Below are 15,888 nucleotides of genomic sequence, written 5' to 3' on the forward strand. Positions count from 1 at the left end.
ACAATGTGTCATGTGACCCATAGCTCACATGGGTGACGTGACATTCAGATCACCAGTTGAGTGTTCACATCATCAAACGGTCCTTTTCACGCGCGGCCGTTCCAGCCTGTGGCAAAGCTGAAACATTTTTTTTATATATATTTCCACTTGAGGACAGCAGGCACACGCACACCTCTCATGGCGTACAGTTGTAAGGTCATGTCCTTCAAAACATGGTACGTGTTCTCCAGCTGGGACCTCCAGGACCAGAGATCTCATCAGCAGCGGCTTGCACGGACATGCCGATCTGTTTGATCAGTCCACAGAACACAGTCACTGTCCTTTTCTTTGCTCTGTGATTAATCATTGTAGTTATTTGTTATGTAATTGTGTATGTACTTATTGTAGTAATTATTTATATGCCTGTCCTGCCTGTGGTCTTTGTGTTTTTAAAGTAACATGTCGCGTGCACTGAGCCATCATTTCCAGCTGTCAGTGTGTGGCTGGCTGGTCCCCATGTGATTTTCTGTACATAAATATCAGCATGTCATGCAAGTGTGCCCCCCCCCCTGCACACCACATGTGTTGAGGGGGAGCCAACACACTGGCACGCCACATGTGTTGGATGGAGTGGGGGGCAGCAACACACATGCAAGCTACATGTGTTGGAGGAGCAAGGGCGCGATACTCATGCAAGCCACATGTGTTGGGGGAGGGTTTGGCACAGCCACACCCATATGGGTTGCTTGGCGACAGCGTGAATAGCTCTGCCTTTTCTAAGTGTCCAGCAAGCAGTGTTGGATGTTCGTGTGTGACACCTGGAATTTGTCCGACACCTGCCGAGAGGGGGATCGAATGAGCATTCATGTTATCATTTGTGAAGAGGCCCTTAACAATGTTGTTAGTGTTACTGATTTATTGTTTCTGTAGTTCAGTTGGTTTAGTCAGTTTAGTTAAGTGTCATGTTGTCGTTACCATGAGTGAGAAGGATTACACGTTTGATGTCTTCCTCCGCATCTCTGTTTGTGGATGTGTAAAAATAAAAGCAGGCGTGCATGCAATTTCCACCACGGACAAACTGGGGAGAGCTGACATTTGCTGTTTGGTATGCTTATGGATTTTGGGTCAAGGATGAATGCCGCCATAATGAAACGTTGATAGGAGTAATATTTTTAGAGACACTACAACTATTAGCTAACAACACTGAACAATTGACATTGATAAATACATTCTGGACTCACACATGATTCTAGCAGGGGGCGGTAAATCATCTGTATATGTTATAAGCGTGAATGTGTGCGTAATTTTATTTGGTAAGTTCAACATAAGTACACAGTATAATTATAAATACAGGGTGGGACAATAAAATGTTACCACTTTTTGATCGTACACAAGTTTTTGAAATGAGAACTTATTCAAAAATTTTATTTACAGAATTGTAACAGAAGCATCAAATTAACATTTGATACCAAAGGTTTCCCACTTTGTCTCTTGTTTTCCACACAGTTCAATAATTGAAGACATGTTCAATCCACGCTCCTCTTCTTTGGATGACAGCTGCAACACGCACATTGAAGTTTGTGATGACATTGCCACACATCTCAAGAGGGATTCTCTGAATTTCTTTTTACATTTTCAGGAATTGACACTCCTGAAAATGAAAAAGAAATCTTTGTTATTTTGGAAATTGTACGAATTAAAAAAGTGGTAACATTTTATTGGCCCACCCTGTAAGTTAAATACATGGGTGCACAAGAAAGTAAAAACACTAATTTCCATTGTGGTCCACATATAAAAAAAACAAATAACAAAATACAAGTAATAATGATAATAAATAAATAAATAAATAATGATTACAGTAAGAATAGTATGCATATGATAACAACAACCTAAACAATTTCTAAATGCATTACGATAGTAAATTAACATAAAAATGTATGGAATTAACAGCAAATAAAAGGGTTGAGTTCTTCTTGTCTAAGGTTACAAAAACCTTCTGGACTCACACCCTATTCCAAATCATTAAAGAAACTTTGCATAAGTTATTACCACCGGTGGCGGTGCCAGGAAATTTTTGTTGGGGGGGCTGAGGTTGGGGGAGGCTCCACAAAATGTCGTCAAAATAAACAATATATAGTAAATTGCTTTATAAATACCAAGGTATATGTTTTAGTCACCTGTGCTCCTCTAAAATGTGGTATCAATGCACACACATCACTTAGAATGATTGCAAGTTCAGTAAACTTGCACATAGGTATACAAACTGAATTCATTGAAATGGTGCTCAAGACAATGCATGGAATCAACCTTACGTCCTAAATTTTTGGAGTATGGAGTTAAATTTGTCTCATTAATACTTGCAAATGCACAGAGGGTGATTTACAAATATCCTTTGATTTGTACATGTGCTTTGTGATCCACAAACACAAATTTCTGATTTGTAACTTGTGTGTGGGTTTTTACAAATAAATGTTTATTTGCAAAATTCTGTTTGTGAAGGGTGATTCAGCATTGGTGGATCACCGAACACACACATTCATCACTTTGCTCAGTTACGCAATATTAAGACATTCTCAGTGCAAAACTGCAGTTGAGATCCACAAATATGACACTTGCTATTCACATTATTGGCAGAATTATTGGGGGGGGCTGACAGACGCCACCACTGATTACCACCCTTGAAAATGTCAGCTACCTCTTTTGTAAACACTACCCAATACAGAGCCCATGGATCCCCACGGGGAACACGCTAATTTAATATTATGTCACCCATCAGTGCTATGATGGGCAGCATAAAATATGCACTGTGAAAGTGGCTACAATGCAGTGACCATGGCCCTGACTTTTTATGTGGAGACAGTGACATTTCTCAACTCTCACTGGTTGCTGGATGCAGCCCGTGCATGATAGGGACCAGATCTGATTCTACTTGTCCAATTTTTGTAATATTCCCAGCAGAACCAAATCTCCCTGCAGAGCCAGTGAACTGATCCGCCAAGGTGATGGGCTGATCTCTTGATGAATTTATGTGACAGAGATTTGGCAATTTAATCGGCGTGACAGATTGAGGGGAAAGCAAACATATCATTTATGTAATTAGTAGGTGCAGGTGTGGGATAATGTGTTACCTCAGAACGACGCTGTCTCCTTCCAACACGGTAATGTTGTCAGGCAGGTGTCCGAATTCAGCTCCGTGCACACTGGACCCTGCCAAGGAAAATGAGGAGAGACCAGTGAGTAAAAATGGATCTAGTAACAGCACTAGACAGCGCGCTGGTGTCACTCTGCATTCAGAAGCTCAGGTGTCGCCTAAAAACCAAAGCAGGTGGGGACCTTGTTTTGCACCCTGACTACTTATTTCTTAAGGGAAGTAATAAATACACAAGACAAAAGAGTCGCAACGTCTGCACTGACCCCTATACTTGAATAATGATTTGGTTTCCCCCTGCATTCTGGAGGGATGCACGTTCATCGAACAGTGCTGATAATGAGCCGAGGGAAGAGGATTCATGCGGCGCTGCTGGAGCGTGAAATGAAGGGACACTGGCGGTAACAGAAGGAATGCTCATCCTGTCTATCATTCCACACACAGGGGCACAGGACAGAGGCACAAAAGCACAACCATACTCTACAATCACACATAAGAACAGACTGAACAACAGGAAATTCTAACTCTGAGCTGTCTTTGACATACCCAAGTGAAGTTTAAAAGAGCTTGATGCAGTTTGGTGAACTGAACAAAAAAATAAGCAAAGATCTTTCCTGCTAGCAGTGATGTTTTCATCTCACGCAGGCCAATCCACAGTATTCGTCCATCTCATCTCTGCCAAATCACAGTTTGCACTATGTACCTCTGCATCCTCCACTCATTTCAGACACTCTCTTTCTCCTTCTGCCTGCAAGATGACCTCAATATCTCAATGGGCTTTTTGCTGCCGTCTAGCCTTGAGGTTTAATAAATGGTGACTTTATGAAACGATGCCAGCACAGTCAGGAGCTAAGAAGCACCTCAAGGTTTGTTAAATCAGCGCACAGAGTCAAAAACATGCTAAGCATGCCGAATGGGAAACAGATAGTTGATGAGACCTGAAATTATGGCAATGCGCCACTCGATGGACAGAAAAAGTGCATTTTAAATTAACAGAGTCTTCATGGAATCGTGGTTTGATTAGAAGGAATAATGAGACAGGATTTGGAATTATAATGTGCATCATGGATTGCTAATCAAAAGCTTTTCAAACTGCATAGCAAAAAAGATCCTGCAAGTGCCAACTTCACTAATTATAATTTATCATAACTTAAGCAAAAAAATAATTATGCCCTTTGTGTGTTTTTGTGAACACATGGGCATGGTTTTGCATATTTGTGTAGGTAACCAACATCCATCCATTGGTGCATGTAAAGGTGCATGCAGAAAATCATGCACCTATGGACGAATGTCACGTACATCCATCCATAGGTGCGTGATTTTCTGCATGCACGAGTAAAAGCATGCTTTTGGTGGATTCAGGAACAAGACTTTTTAAAATTATGACAATTCAATTTGGTGCGATATGATGTAATCTGATACAGTTCTTTGTTTATTGTAGGGAATCGTTTTTCAATAAAAAATAAAAGCTAAATGTGGCACTACTTATCTTCAGATACATATTTCATGAAAAACCAGGGGCAGACTAGAACACTTACCATTTTTTTCAGGAAGAGGCATTTTGAGTAGAAGTTGGTATCCACTCTCTTTTTTTATTTCATTTATATTAATATAAATTAATATTTATTTCATTTCATTTATATTTCATTAATTCATTTTTATTTATATATTTTTGATGGAATAAACTCTCCTGAATTTTAGAAACATGGATAACAAGCTCAAATTTAAAAATTTTCATTGGAAAAACATACTTAGGAATGTATCCCTAAATAGGTCAAATTTCATTGTATTTCAGTGTTTCTTTGCTAACGCCCTTTGCTAATGATGCTGTCTAGCATGTGCAATGTGATCTTATATTGCTTTCTCAGTATTGTGTTTCCACATATCGTTTATCAAGTTTGCATTTCTGCAAAAGCAGCAGGACATGATCGATGTTTGAATGACAGTACATAAAATATATGTTCTCTCAGCAACAAACATGCATGTTGTTATGATGTGGATGTTGAATATTTGTCTTTAATTCTTATTTTGGTCTAATTTGTCTTTTGGTTTAAGAAACATAATCTGGACATCAGAATACATGCACCATTTGTTAGTAGTTTGTTCCTCATACGTGGTACTCCGCGACCACTGTTAAATCAATAAATTACAAACATCAGTTGTATCTGCTTAATGAAATGACATAGAATGTAGAAGTGATGGATTAAGATGTTCATTGTGTTTACTCAACATTTTAAGAGTAATGATTTTTGCCATGATGGTATTCAGGAAAGTAGGCTTGAAGGTAAAGTTCAAACAGATATATTTAACCGTGATACCATCTACCACTATTGGATATGTTGACTTTATTTTTACCTTATTGGCAAATCAACAGCCCTTGGACCACTCTTGCAGGAACCTTGCACTGACTTTTGAACTTTTATGAGTTTGAAGACACGGACGTAGCAGCGAAACAATCATAACTCAACCAATTAATAAAGACAATGAAGCCACTGACTGTTTTTTTAATCTTAAATTCAAGGGCCTTAACAAAAATATTTCTTACACCATATAGGAATTTCAGCCATTTTTATACACAGTCTCTCCATTTCTAGAGACTACATGGAAATGGACAAACACAATCTAAAGATTGTTAATAATATGATGAGGAGAAAATCTGGCCATATTTTAGTTCCCCATTAAAAATGTGCTCTGATTGTAATTCCGTTAACATAGAATCGCCCACAAATCATTACTTTTATAGCCAGTTTTCTTGATGAAATTCAGGGTAAGGTGGACACATGAACATTTCCAAGTCACTGAATATTTCTTTGACTTGGACAGTATGGTATGTATGGTAAAGACTGCAGTCGGCAGATCTTAAAAACAGAGGGACTGTGCAAAAAGGTGACTAGTGAGGGAAGCCAGCAAGACACTAATGACAATTCTAGCCTTGTTTACAGGCTTATACAGCTTCATACTGGAGTGGCAGAAAGAAGGATTCTTTTTAAAGCACATGTGAAATTTTCAGCTTCAGTGTGCCAGAAGGCACATGGGTCACTGACAGCGTGGATGACCTCTGCCTGTGGCACTGACACCTGTGTGGACTTCTCATCTTCTTTATATTATTATGTTGTTATCAACCACACAAAATAAATCCGATGTAATAATCCAACTATCACGGTGACCAGAGTTGCATTGTGCTGCTGAAGTGAGCCAAAACACACACACACACACACACACACACACACACACACACACACACACACACACACACACACACACACACACACACACAAAAACCCCATTAAAGTTCCCTTGAAAGGCTGCGTCTGACACATGGGACAGGGTATTGAATTAAATTATTTATTTATTGAGTTGAACTATTTTCTGTTTCTTCAGCTTTGTAAAACTTTGCAAAACCTTGTAATTGGTAGAATGGCCTAAGCACTGGGTCACCCCTTTGAGTCTGATCTGCTTGAGGTTTCTTCCTCAATATCATCAGAGGGAGTCTTTCCTTACCACTGCTGCCTGTGTGCTTGCTCTAGGGGTTGGAAAGGTTAGTCCTTACTTGTGTGAAGCACCTTGAGGCAGCTTTGTTGTAATTTGGCGCAGTATAAATAAATTAAATTTGAATTTGGGAGACTCCAGCCCAGATTTCATCTGATTTCTTGTGTGAAAAGCCTACTTTATTTTGGCAAGGCAGCATGACAAGCAAAGGCCCTGCTACTCACGGATCTCTAGGCCACCTATAGACTGGAGAGTAAACCTGTGTTCCGAGAGCACAGATAACAAGAAGGAACATGAGGGTCAACAAAGTTAATTACGTAAAGGGGCACATTTATACTGTACATGTTGTATAGAATATTAACATTTGCTGTTACATATACAGGAAGCCAGTAAAGAGAAGCTGCAACATTTACTGTCATATAGACAGATAACAATGCATGAAGTACAGACAAATTTTGCAGGAGAACCTTTTGTGAAAAAGCTGAAAAAATACTGTAATTCCATTTGAATTCAATTTATTTATACAGCTCCAACTCACTACAAAAAGTTACCCTAAGGTTCTACACACAAGTAAGGTTTAACCATTGAATGTACATTGAATGATCACCAAAACCTCCCTCTGATGTGTTTTGGTTATAGGAAGAAACTTCAAGCAGACCAAACTTAGTGGGGTGACATAGTAACATTAACAACCAACAAAATTTGGTATTTATATTGTGTATTCTTGATTACTTTCACTTTTGATACTCTGTGTCCTTCTTACCCGATGCGCTGCGAAGCTCAATTTCCCTGAAGGAGTATTCCGAAGGGATCAGTAACATTCTATCTAATCTAATCTAAAAAAAAACAGTGCAATAAAAAACTGTCAGACATGCAGAGACAGAAATGACAGCTAAACAAATATATACATTTAGAACCTAATGTCAAAAACAGCCAATGGCTCAAAAGACAAAAAAAACAAACAAACAAAAAAAAAAAACAATGCAAAGGGCAGAGTCCCAGTAAAATGGATTACAAATGGCAAGTCCATGTTCTATCCCAATACAATTTCTTTGACCTCATAATGGTCCTCCATCCATAGGCATGCTCTTAATCTCAAACAGCTCCTACATAAACTCCACACATCCCAGTCCTGGATGGATCCCAGTTTTGTCTCTGTGACTTCCATACTTAGTTCAATGGCCAACATAAGTGTCAAGTTTTCATTTATCAGTGTTTCCTACTATTTAGTACAGTTGTGTGGCTTTGTTATGCTCATGCCATTTCTCATACAAGTGTGCTGCACTCTACAAACAAGATTCTATTTAGGTTAATTCAATTCAGTTCTGGGGCTTTGGGCTCGCAGACACGCGTGACAAGCTGGCATAAATATACACTACACCACGTACACAAGTACAGACACACACGTAGAGAAAAGCCACTCTGATTCACATGACGCAACCACATGGACACATGTGCACACACACCACAAGCATGATTTTTGATTGCATGTGCTCGCTGAGTGCTCCAAACAACATTGCGAAGGTTACAAACCAGTGGGGAGTTATTCCCATTTCCCTACTCAATTCCCGCTTTCACAGCTCGATTGGCACCTCGCATTCTAAAACCTGTATCACCCCCGCTTTCTCTGCCAGGTGCCACCGCAATATGATAACCGGGTCATCACATACAGCCCCTCGCCTCCTTGCCGAATCACACAAACGCTTTACGCTCACATGCACAAACACGCTTATCAATGAGCCAAAGCGACGGGGATGGAGGCTTCATCAGGATGTGCACTCAATCACGCCATGCAGGTTCACCTGTCAATCACCCTGGGGTGCACAGCGCAAAGTGGGTGCTGCTTCGACCTCAGCACAGGTTAAGGTTTAATACTTTCATTGTGAAGCACTTTGTGATTTTTATCTGTGAAAAGTGCTATATAAAAAAATTACTTACTTACTTACTTACTAAGGTGATGACAAGAGAAAAGGCTTTTGGGACTCTGGGTGTGTACAACAACAGTTCTCGCCCCTTTGATGGACAACATTCAACTTTTTTGGGGAATTAAGGATTTCACACCAAATACAAACGCAACAATCAAACACACCAACAAGGAGCCCATCCAGCAGGGGCCAAAACACAATCGCCACACGTCACTTTCACTTTCTTGGCGCTCTGAGCTTTATTGATCCTTATCTCAAATTCTCCTTTTTCTTTGCACCCCTGGGGCATCGGTGTGCAGCCCAATGAGCTGCACCCACCGGGAGGTGATGGAGGTTCAGGAGGCTGGATGAAATATCACAAGGTTTAAAAAAAAAAAACTGTTCTCATGTGCCTGTAACATTTTGTTGTTATCGTTTGGGAACAAAAAGGTTTGGTTCAAAAACTCCTACCTGTGAAGGCTGCCTGAAGCATTAAAAATATTGTGCTGGCTTTTAATAAAGAAATGATGAATAGCAGTAAGCACTGAAAGCTTATTATTATTATTGTTACAATTAATTTTTTCTTTTGCTTAGTGTACTTTTGTTTTGGTTATTGGCACATTGTCTGCAGCAGACTGTTAACTCCACTACCCACTGCTGTCCTTGCTATGACCTGGTGTTTTGGCCTGCAAATGGGAGCCCCGCCTCTGACACACACACACACACACATATGCACTTGTACACTGTCCAAATGACCCCCTGATGCTTTTTTTGTGGCCTGAAGCACCTTAGGTCTAGATTTTGTTTTCAGAGGAATATGATTTTACGGCTGTACCTCAGGCAATGCATGCAGTAGAATATGTTGCATCCAGAAAGTATTCACAACGTTTCACTTTTTCCACATTGTGATATGTTACAGCCTTATACCAAAATGGAGTAAATTCATCTTTCCCTCAAAATTCTACTCACAACACCCCATAATGACAATATGAAAAAAGTTTTATTATTATATTTATTAAAATAAAAAATAAAAAAACCCTAATAAATCACGTGTACATAAATATTCACACCCTTTGCTCAATACTTTGTTAATGCACCTTTGGCAGCAATTACAGCCTTAAGTCTTCTTGAATATGATGTCACAAGCTTGGTGTACCTATCTTTGGGCAGTTTTGCCCATTTCTCTTTGCAGCACCTCTCAAGTTCCATCTTGTCGGATGGGGAGCGTCAGTGCACAGCCATTATCAGATCTCTCCAGAGATGTTCAATTGGATTTAAGAGTGGGCTCTGGCTGGATTGCTCAAGGACATTCACAGAGTTGTCCTGATGCCACTCCTTTTTTTATCTTGGCTATGTGCCCCAGTATGCAGTCAAGAGCGCTCTGGAGCAGGTTTTCATCCAGGATGTCTCTGTACATTGTTGCATCCATCTTTCCCTCAATCCTGACTAGTCTCCCAGTTCTTGCCGCTGAAAAACATCTCCACAGCATGATGTTGCCACCACCATGTTTCACTGTAGGGATGGTGCCTGGTTTCCTCCAAACATGATGCCTGGCATTCACGGCAAAGAGTTCAATCTTTGACTCAACAGACCAGAGAATTTTGTTTCTCACATTCCGAGAGTCTTTTAGGTGACTTTTGGCAAACTTCAGGTGGGCTGCCATGTGCCTTTTACTAAGGAGTGGTTTCTGTCTGGTCACTGTACCATACAGGCCTGATTGGTTAATTGCTGCAGAGATGGTTGTCCTTCTGGAAGGTTTCCCTCTAATAATAACAATAATGACTTCGATTTATAGAGTGGCTCGTTATTGCTAAGATACCCAAAGAGCTTACAAGTTGCATTATTATTCATTCACATTCACATTCACACATTTCTCTCCTCTGAAATGTGTGAATGCTGGAGTTCTGACAGAGTGACCATCGGGTTCTTGGCCACCTCCCTGACTAAGGACCTTCTCCCCTGATCACTCAGTTTAGATGGGTGACCAGCTCTAGGAAGACTCCTGATAGATCTGAACTTCTTCCATTTACAGATGATGGAGGTCACTGTGCTCATTGGGACCTTCAAAGCAACACAAATGTTTCTGTATCCTTCCCCAGATTTGTGACTCGAGCCAATGTTGTCTCGGAGGTCTAGAGACAATTCCTTTGACTTCATGCTTGTGGTGTGACATGCAGTCATCTGTGGAACCTTATATGTCGACAGGTGTGTGTCCAATCAACTGAATTTACCTCAAGTGGACTCTAATTAAGCTGTAGAAACATTTTAAAGATGATCAGTGGAAACAGGATACACCTGAGCTCAATTTTATGCTTCATGGCAAAACCTGTGAATATTTATGTATATCAATCAATCAATCAATTTTTTTTTTATATAGCGCCAAATCACAACAAACAGTTGCCCCAAGGCGCTCTATATTGTAAGGCAAGGCCATACAATAATTATGTAAAACCCCAACGGTCAAAACGACCCCCTGTGAGCAAGCACTTGGCTACAGTGGGAAGGAATATGTGATTTCTTAGGGTTTTTTAAATACATTTTCCAAAAAAAAAAAAAAATTCACGTTGTCATTGTGGGGTATTGTGTGTATAATTTTGAGGAAAAAAATGAATTGTAATCCAGTTACATTTTTTTTTCCGTGAATCTGATTAGTTATTCGTGTAAGATTTCAGACCATAAAATATCGCGTGGGCGGTGGCAAAATATTAAAACCGTTTCACATTTGATGTGTTACTCCGGTTCCTGACCACGTTTCTGTGCAGGTGTCAACACTGATGCTGTCACTTGAGAATGACAGAAACTAGTGCAGTGACGACAATTTGCGACCGTAAAATCCGGCATAAACATCTGTAAATCATCAGACACAACAGGGTTATTCCCCAATTTTATCCATTTTCGAATAAGGCTGTCACATTAAAAAATGTGGAAAAGTGAAGCGCTGTGAATACTTTTCTGATGCATCGTATATGTGTTTGAACCACATGGTGCTTCTTAGGTCTGCCTCTGTCACACACCTTTATTTTTTAATCCATTTCAGCTCTTCGGGCAAAAGCAGAAATCATTTTTACTCATCCGTGGAGAACATTTTATCTTTATTTCTTTTTATTTTTTGCCATAGGTAGACGCTCACATTTTACAACTTAAGTCCAGTGTTTTCTCTGAGTGCCTTCTGCCTGTGTGTCTTTTGTCTTGCGAAAAAAAAAAAAAAAAAACATTGCAAGGCTACTTGCTCACTACCCACAAGACATCTATTATGTGATTTGTATTCTCTTGACTCTTACACGCACCAGTTTGTAATTGCCGTTGCTGCTGGCAGACGCTGATGAGTGGAGCTCTATTGAGCTGTACAACTTTAGCCTGTGCAGTCCTTGTGAGGCTGTCTTTGTGCTTTTCATCTATTTTGTATTGCCCTTGATGATCAAATATAAAGAGGAGGGAAAGCAACTTCTGAAAGTAGGATTGGCATCAAGATAGAAAGATGCAGAGGCTGTTACGAAAGCCATTATAATAATCCATTTTAACGCTGTGGTTGTGAAATTGAAAAGAGACAGAGAAAGGCATTGCACAAGGTTGGGAGAAGTGGAAAACAGATAGGGAGGGTGAGGTAAGGTCCTGAAAATAATTAAACAGGATGAATCGTAGTGGCAAAAGGGAGAAGCAGTAGTTGTAGTAGTAGTAAAACCATTGTTAATATCTAGTGATAGGCGCAGCGGAACAAGTATTATCAGATATAAGCATATGCATAAATAGAGAGCAGTGAAAAGCAAAACCAGAAAGCAAAAGGAAAGACACACCCACTTAATTAGCATCGACTTACTGCAGCCAATTAAATATTTACAGAGGCACTTCTCCCTGACACCTCCATGATGGAGAGAGGCAGCTTAAGGATTATCAGATGCAGGGAGCCTGAGGCAGGAGAGGAAGGGTTGGGGAGGAGAGGGCCGGTGCTGGGATTAAACATTAACCACCCCAGATATCCCTTTCTCTTCTTTGCCCAGTCCAGTTTACTCTGGATGGCCCAAATCCAACCTCTAGTCCACCTCTCTGAAGCCCTTTCCCTCTGTCCTTGTCTTAATCTTCCTTCCTTGACTTCTCACCCAGTTACTCAGCCCCTCCTCCGTTCCACCTTCAGCACCACCCGTCAGGGGCCGAGCAATGGGGGAGCAATGAGAGAGTGATGAACAAGGAGGGAGAAACCAACTGGATGTACCACTCAAACAACACGACAAGATGCAGGTCATTTTGTTTTCCACAATCTCCAGTGAGACAAAAATGGATGTCTACAGGATCACAACTTGACAGGAGATGTAAGAAATGTCAGAGAAGTCACAGTGAAAAGTCTGTTTTTAAACTTTTGGGCAGTGCTGTTTCCGTACTCTCTGACCAACAATGTTTATCTTCATGGAGGATTTCGACAGAATAGTTACATTTATTGATTTTTTTAACTGTAGCAGGGTCTCAGTCAAGGAAGTAATTATTTTTGCGTCCACATGGGGCGTACATGTGCATGCGAGTACAGGAGCTGTCCATACAGAGAGCGCACAAACAGGCTGACAACTGTCAGTGATCGCCTGCTGTTAGTCCAGTGAAACATCCCTTTTGGTGTTTGATCAGTATATGTACTTGCATTGTTAGATTTTATTCATCTGGCTGGACTCCGTAACTGCTGTTGAACTGTTCTGGCAGTGCACCATAAGTCAAACCATAAGTCAAACCTGCTTTGCTTTTCATGTCTACTGCCACACGTCCCTGTATGTTAAATGCAGTGGTGGGCACAGTTCCGATAATCCGATAACAGATAATTTTCGAAGATAATGTTTTCATTATCGGATTATCTTTTTAGATAACTTTAAAACCATTATCGAATTAATTATCTTCCGATTAATTTTTGTCCGATAACTTTTAGACCGATAACGTAGTAAACAAAGCTGAACAGCAGCAAACATTTCTAAAACTGAAAATCAGTTGAGCACCTACCTGATAAAAGTTTCCTAACATATGTATGGTTCCACCCTCTGCAAACAGAAGACAGCTGCTTCTATGAAGAACACTATCCTCTGCAGGCAAAGGAAAAACTGTTTTTTAAAAGAAAAAAAAAATAATTTCCTTTAACACCATACTGATACGTTGGCAATATCACCCAAGACTTCCAGAGGCATACATTTTAAACTTATGTTTCAAATTTTAACCAAACTAATTTTGGACAAGTTATTTAAAATTACTGTCATGTCTGAAGTTTTATAAAGTGAAAATAACAGATATATGTTTTAGTTTTAAAGTAATGTGCTAATTTTTAAGGTTTTAGTGTGGACATGCTGTGCCGAGCAGTGCATTATGGGTAGGATTATGTAATCTCAGTAAGTTCACGACAGGACAACTGCATTTCAGACACTCTGTTCAGGCTCCACGGACAACAGCATTAAACTCTAGTGCCTAAAACTCTTGTGAATATATTCTCTGGGTTTATAGACGTTATTGTATTTGCGTTTATTAAATTCCACGCATCTTAAATGTCGCAGCAGACATGGATTATCTGGAATTTTGTTTTGGAAACATTTCAAGGCCTCTACTGCCATCTACTGGTCAATAGTGTTGATGGCAGTTCATGGCAGTATTCGTCCTGAAGATGAGCAGACACTGTATGATATTTTTAATCACAAGTTAAGTTTTTTCAAACTTAATTTACAAAAACTCTCGATGGGAGACATCAAAGTTTAAAAACAAAACAACAACAACAACAACAACAAAAAACATTACAAGACAGCTCTGCGGTGTTTGCACATGCACAGTGCGAGCGGTAGGACGCTTGTTGCTCCTCACTCAGCAGCAGGAAACTCTCACGACGGCCGACCAGAATAATATCAAACAGGTTTGATTTTCATTCGACCGTACGATCAGCAATCAGGAGGTGGTCGTGAGATGTTAAACGCAGCTTGTTACTCCATGAACACTACACGATGCAGGACGCGCGATTAACCTGAAACTTGGTCCAAAAAATTCTCACATGAATGAAAAATCATCTGAACATTCTCACATTCTCTCCACATGCAAAACATGTTGTGATGACACTTCCAGGGCTCCATAAAAATGCCTGTTTTTACAAATAAAAAATGGAATATTTTACAAAAGCACATCTGTAAACACCAACACACGACAAGTCACATTAACGTGTTGGTTTACATAGTGAATGACTGAACCAATCAGTGTTTAGCAGAGGTACATTTTACCCAGAATCCTTAGCGATCTGTCTGTGTTTGTTACAAAACCTCAGAATTAGTGCATTATTCAACATTAAAAGATATATGTTATATTTTAACTTTGTACAAATTACAGAATTGACATTAATGGAGTTATTCTATCAGTATTCATTTTATTTATACACCAAACCATAAGTCAGTATGACTTTATTTTCCAAGACCTCCGCCTGACCGGAGCATTGTGATTGGTAGAGAGTTGGGTTTGGTGACTGCACACAGCTTCCCTCTGCACTGTAAGCCATGTTGTAAATAAGAACTTCCAGCAGGAGGCAGGATGTTCAAACATAGAATTGTGGGCTCATTGTTTGGGTCTGCTGTCGCTTTGATGTTTCCAAAAGCGATCGTGGTGTTAAAACTCAAATTCAGTTTATTAGTAGTTGCAAATATACTAGAAACAATACTGCAATTTATCGGTTATCTGTAACTTCCGATACATTTTTTGGTGGTTTATCGGTTTATCTTTATCAAAGATAACTTTTCAGTTATCTGATTATCTGTTATCGAAATTAATTTTTTGGTTATCTGTGCCCACCACTGGTTAAATGTAAATGACTTTTTTCTTACTCTGTAGCAGCCTGGCAGCCAGGCTCCTTCTGCTGTGGTAGAGTTGAGCTCAGTTCCTCACAGCTGTTTGACTGCTACAAAACACGTAGCCAACATTAACCAACATGTATGATTTTCGGGTTAACAAACGTTTTGACCATTCGGCTTTACTAACTATACCCAAAAAGTTAGCGGACTAAAAGTTAGCAGAACTAAATTTAGCGGAAGCTAATTGGTCCGCTGATGGTTTTTGAAGTTATCTGAAAAGCTAATCTGCTAAGAAAAAAGTTAGCTTCATGAATTAGCAGTTAGCTGATTAGCAGAACTGTGCCCACCACTGCTTACCTAATATCATACAGGGATATCTGATAGTTGGGGTTCCTCAGGGTTCTGTTTGAATTCCTTTGTTCCTTTTTTTCAATTCATGTAGCCCCTCTTAGACAGCTATTGCAGAGCTATTGAATTACTTTCACTGTTCTGGCAATTACACTCAGTTTTACATGTCCACCAATGCACATAATCTCTCTCCAGTAAGGATCTCTGAGGATTATCTGGCTTCACTAAAAAT

At 39.8% G+C, this 15,888-nt stretch overlaps 1 protein-coding gene across 1 annotated transcript in view; it reads right to left on the reverse strand.

The window, feature by feature from the left end:
• The window catches only part of iglon5 (IgLON family member 5), a 556,035-nt gene that overhangs the window by 90,225 nt on the left and 449,922 nt on the right, over positions 1-15,888 (reverse strand). The window contains exon 2 of the mRNA XM_034174134.1: positions 3,108-3,186. Coding sequence (XP_034030025.1) covers positions 3,108-3,186 — 79 coding nt within the window. The remainder of the gene's footprint in view (positions 1-3,107; positions 3,187-15,888) is intronic.

The sequence above is a fragment of the Thalassophryne amazonica genome, chromosome 7 (assembly GCF_902500255.1).
Source record: "Thalassophryne amazonica chromosome 7, fThaAma1.1, whole genome shotgun sequence".
Classification (NCBI taxonomy): domain Eukaryota; kingdom Metazoa; phylum Chordata; class Actinopteri; order Batrachoidiformes; family Batrachoididae; genus Thalassophryne; species Thalassophryne amazonica.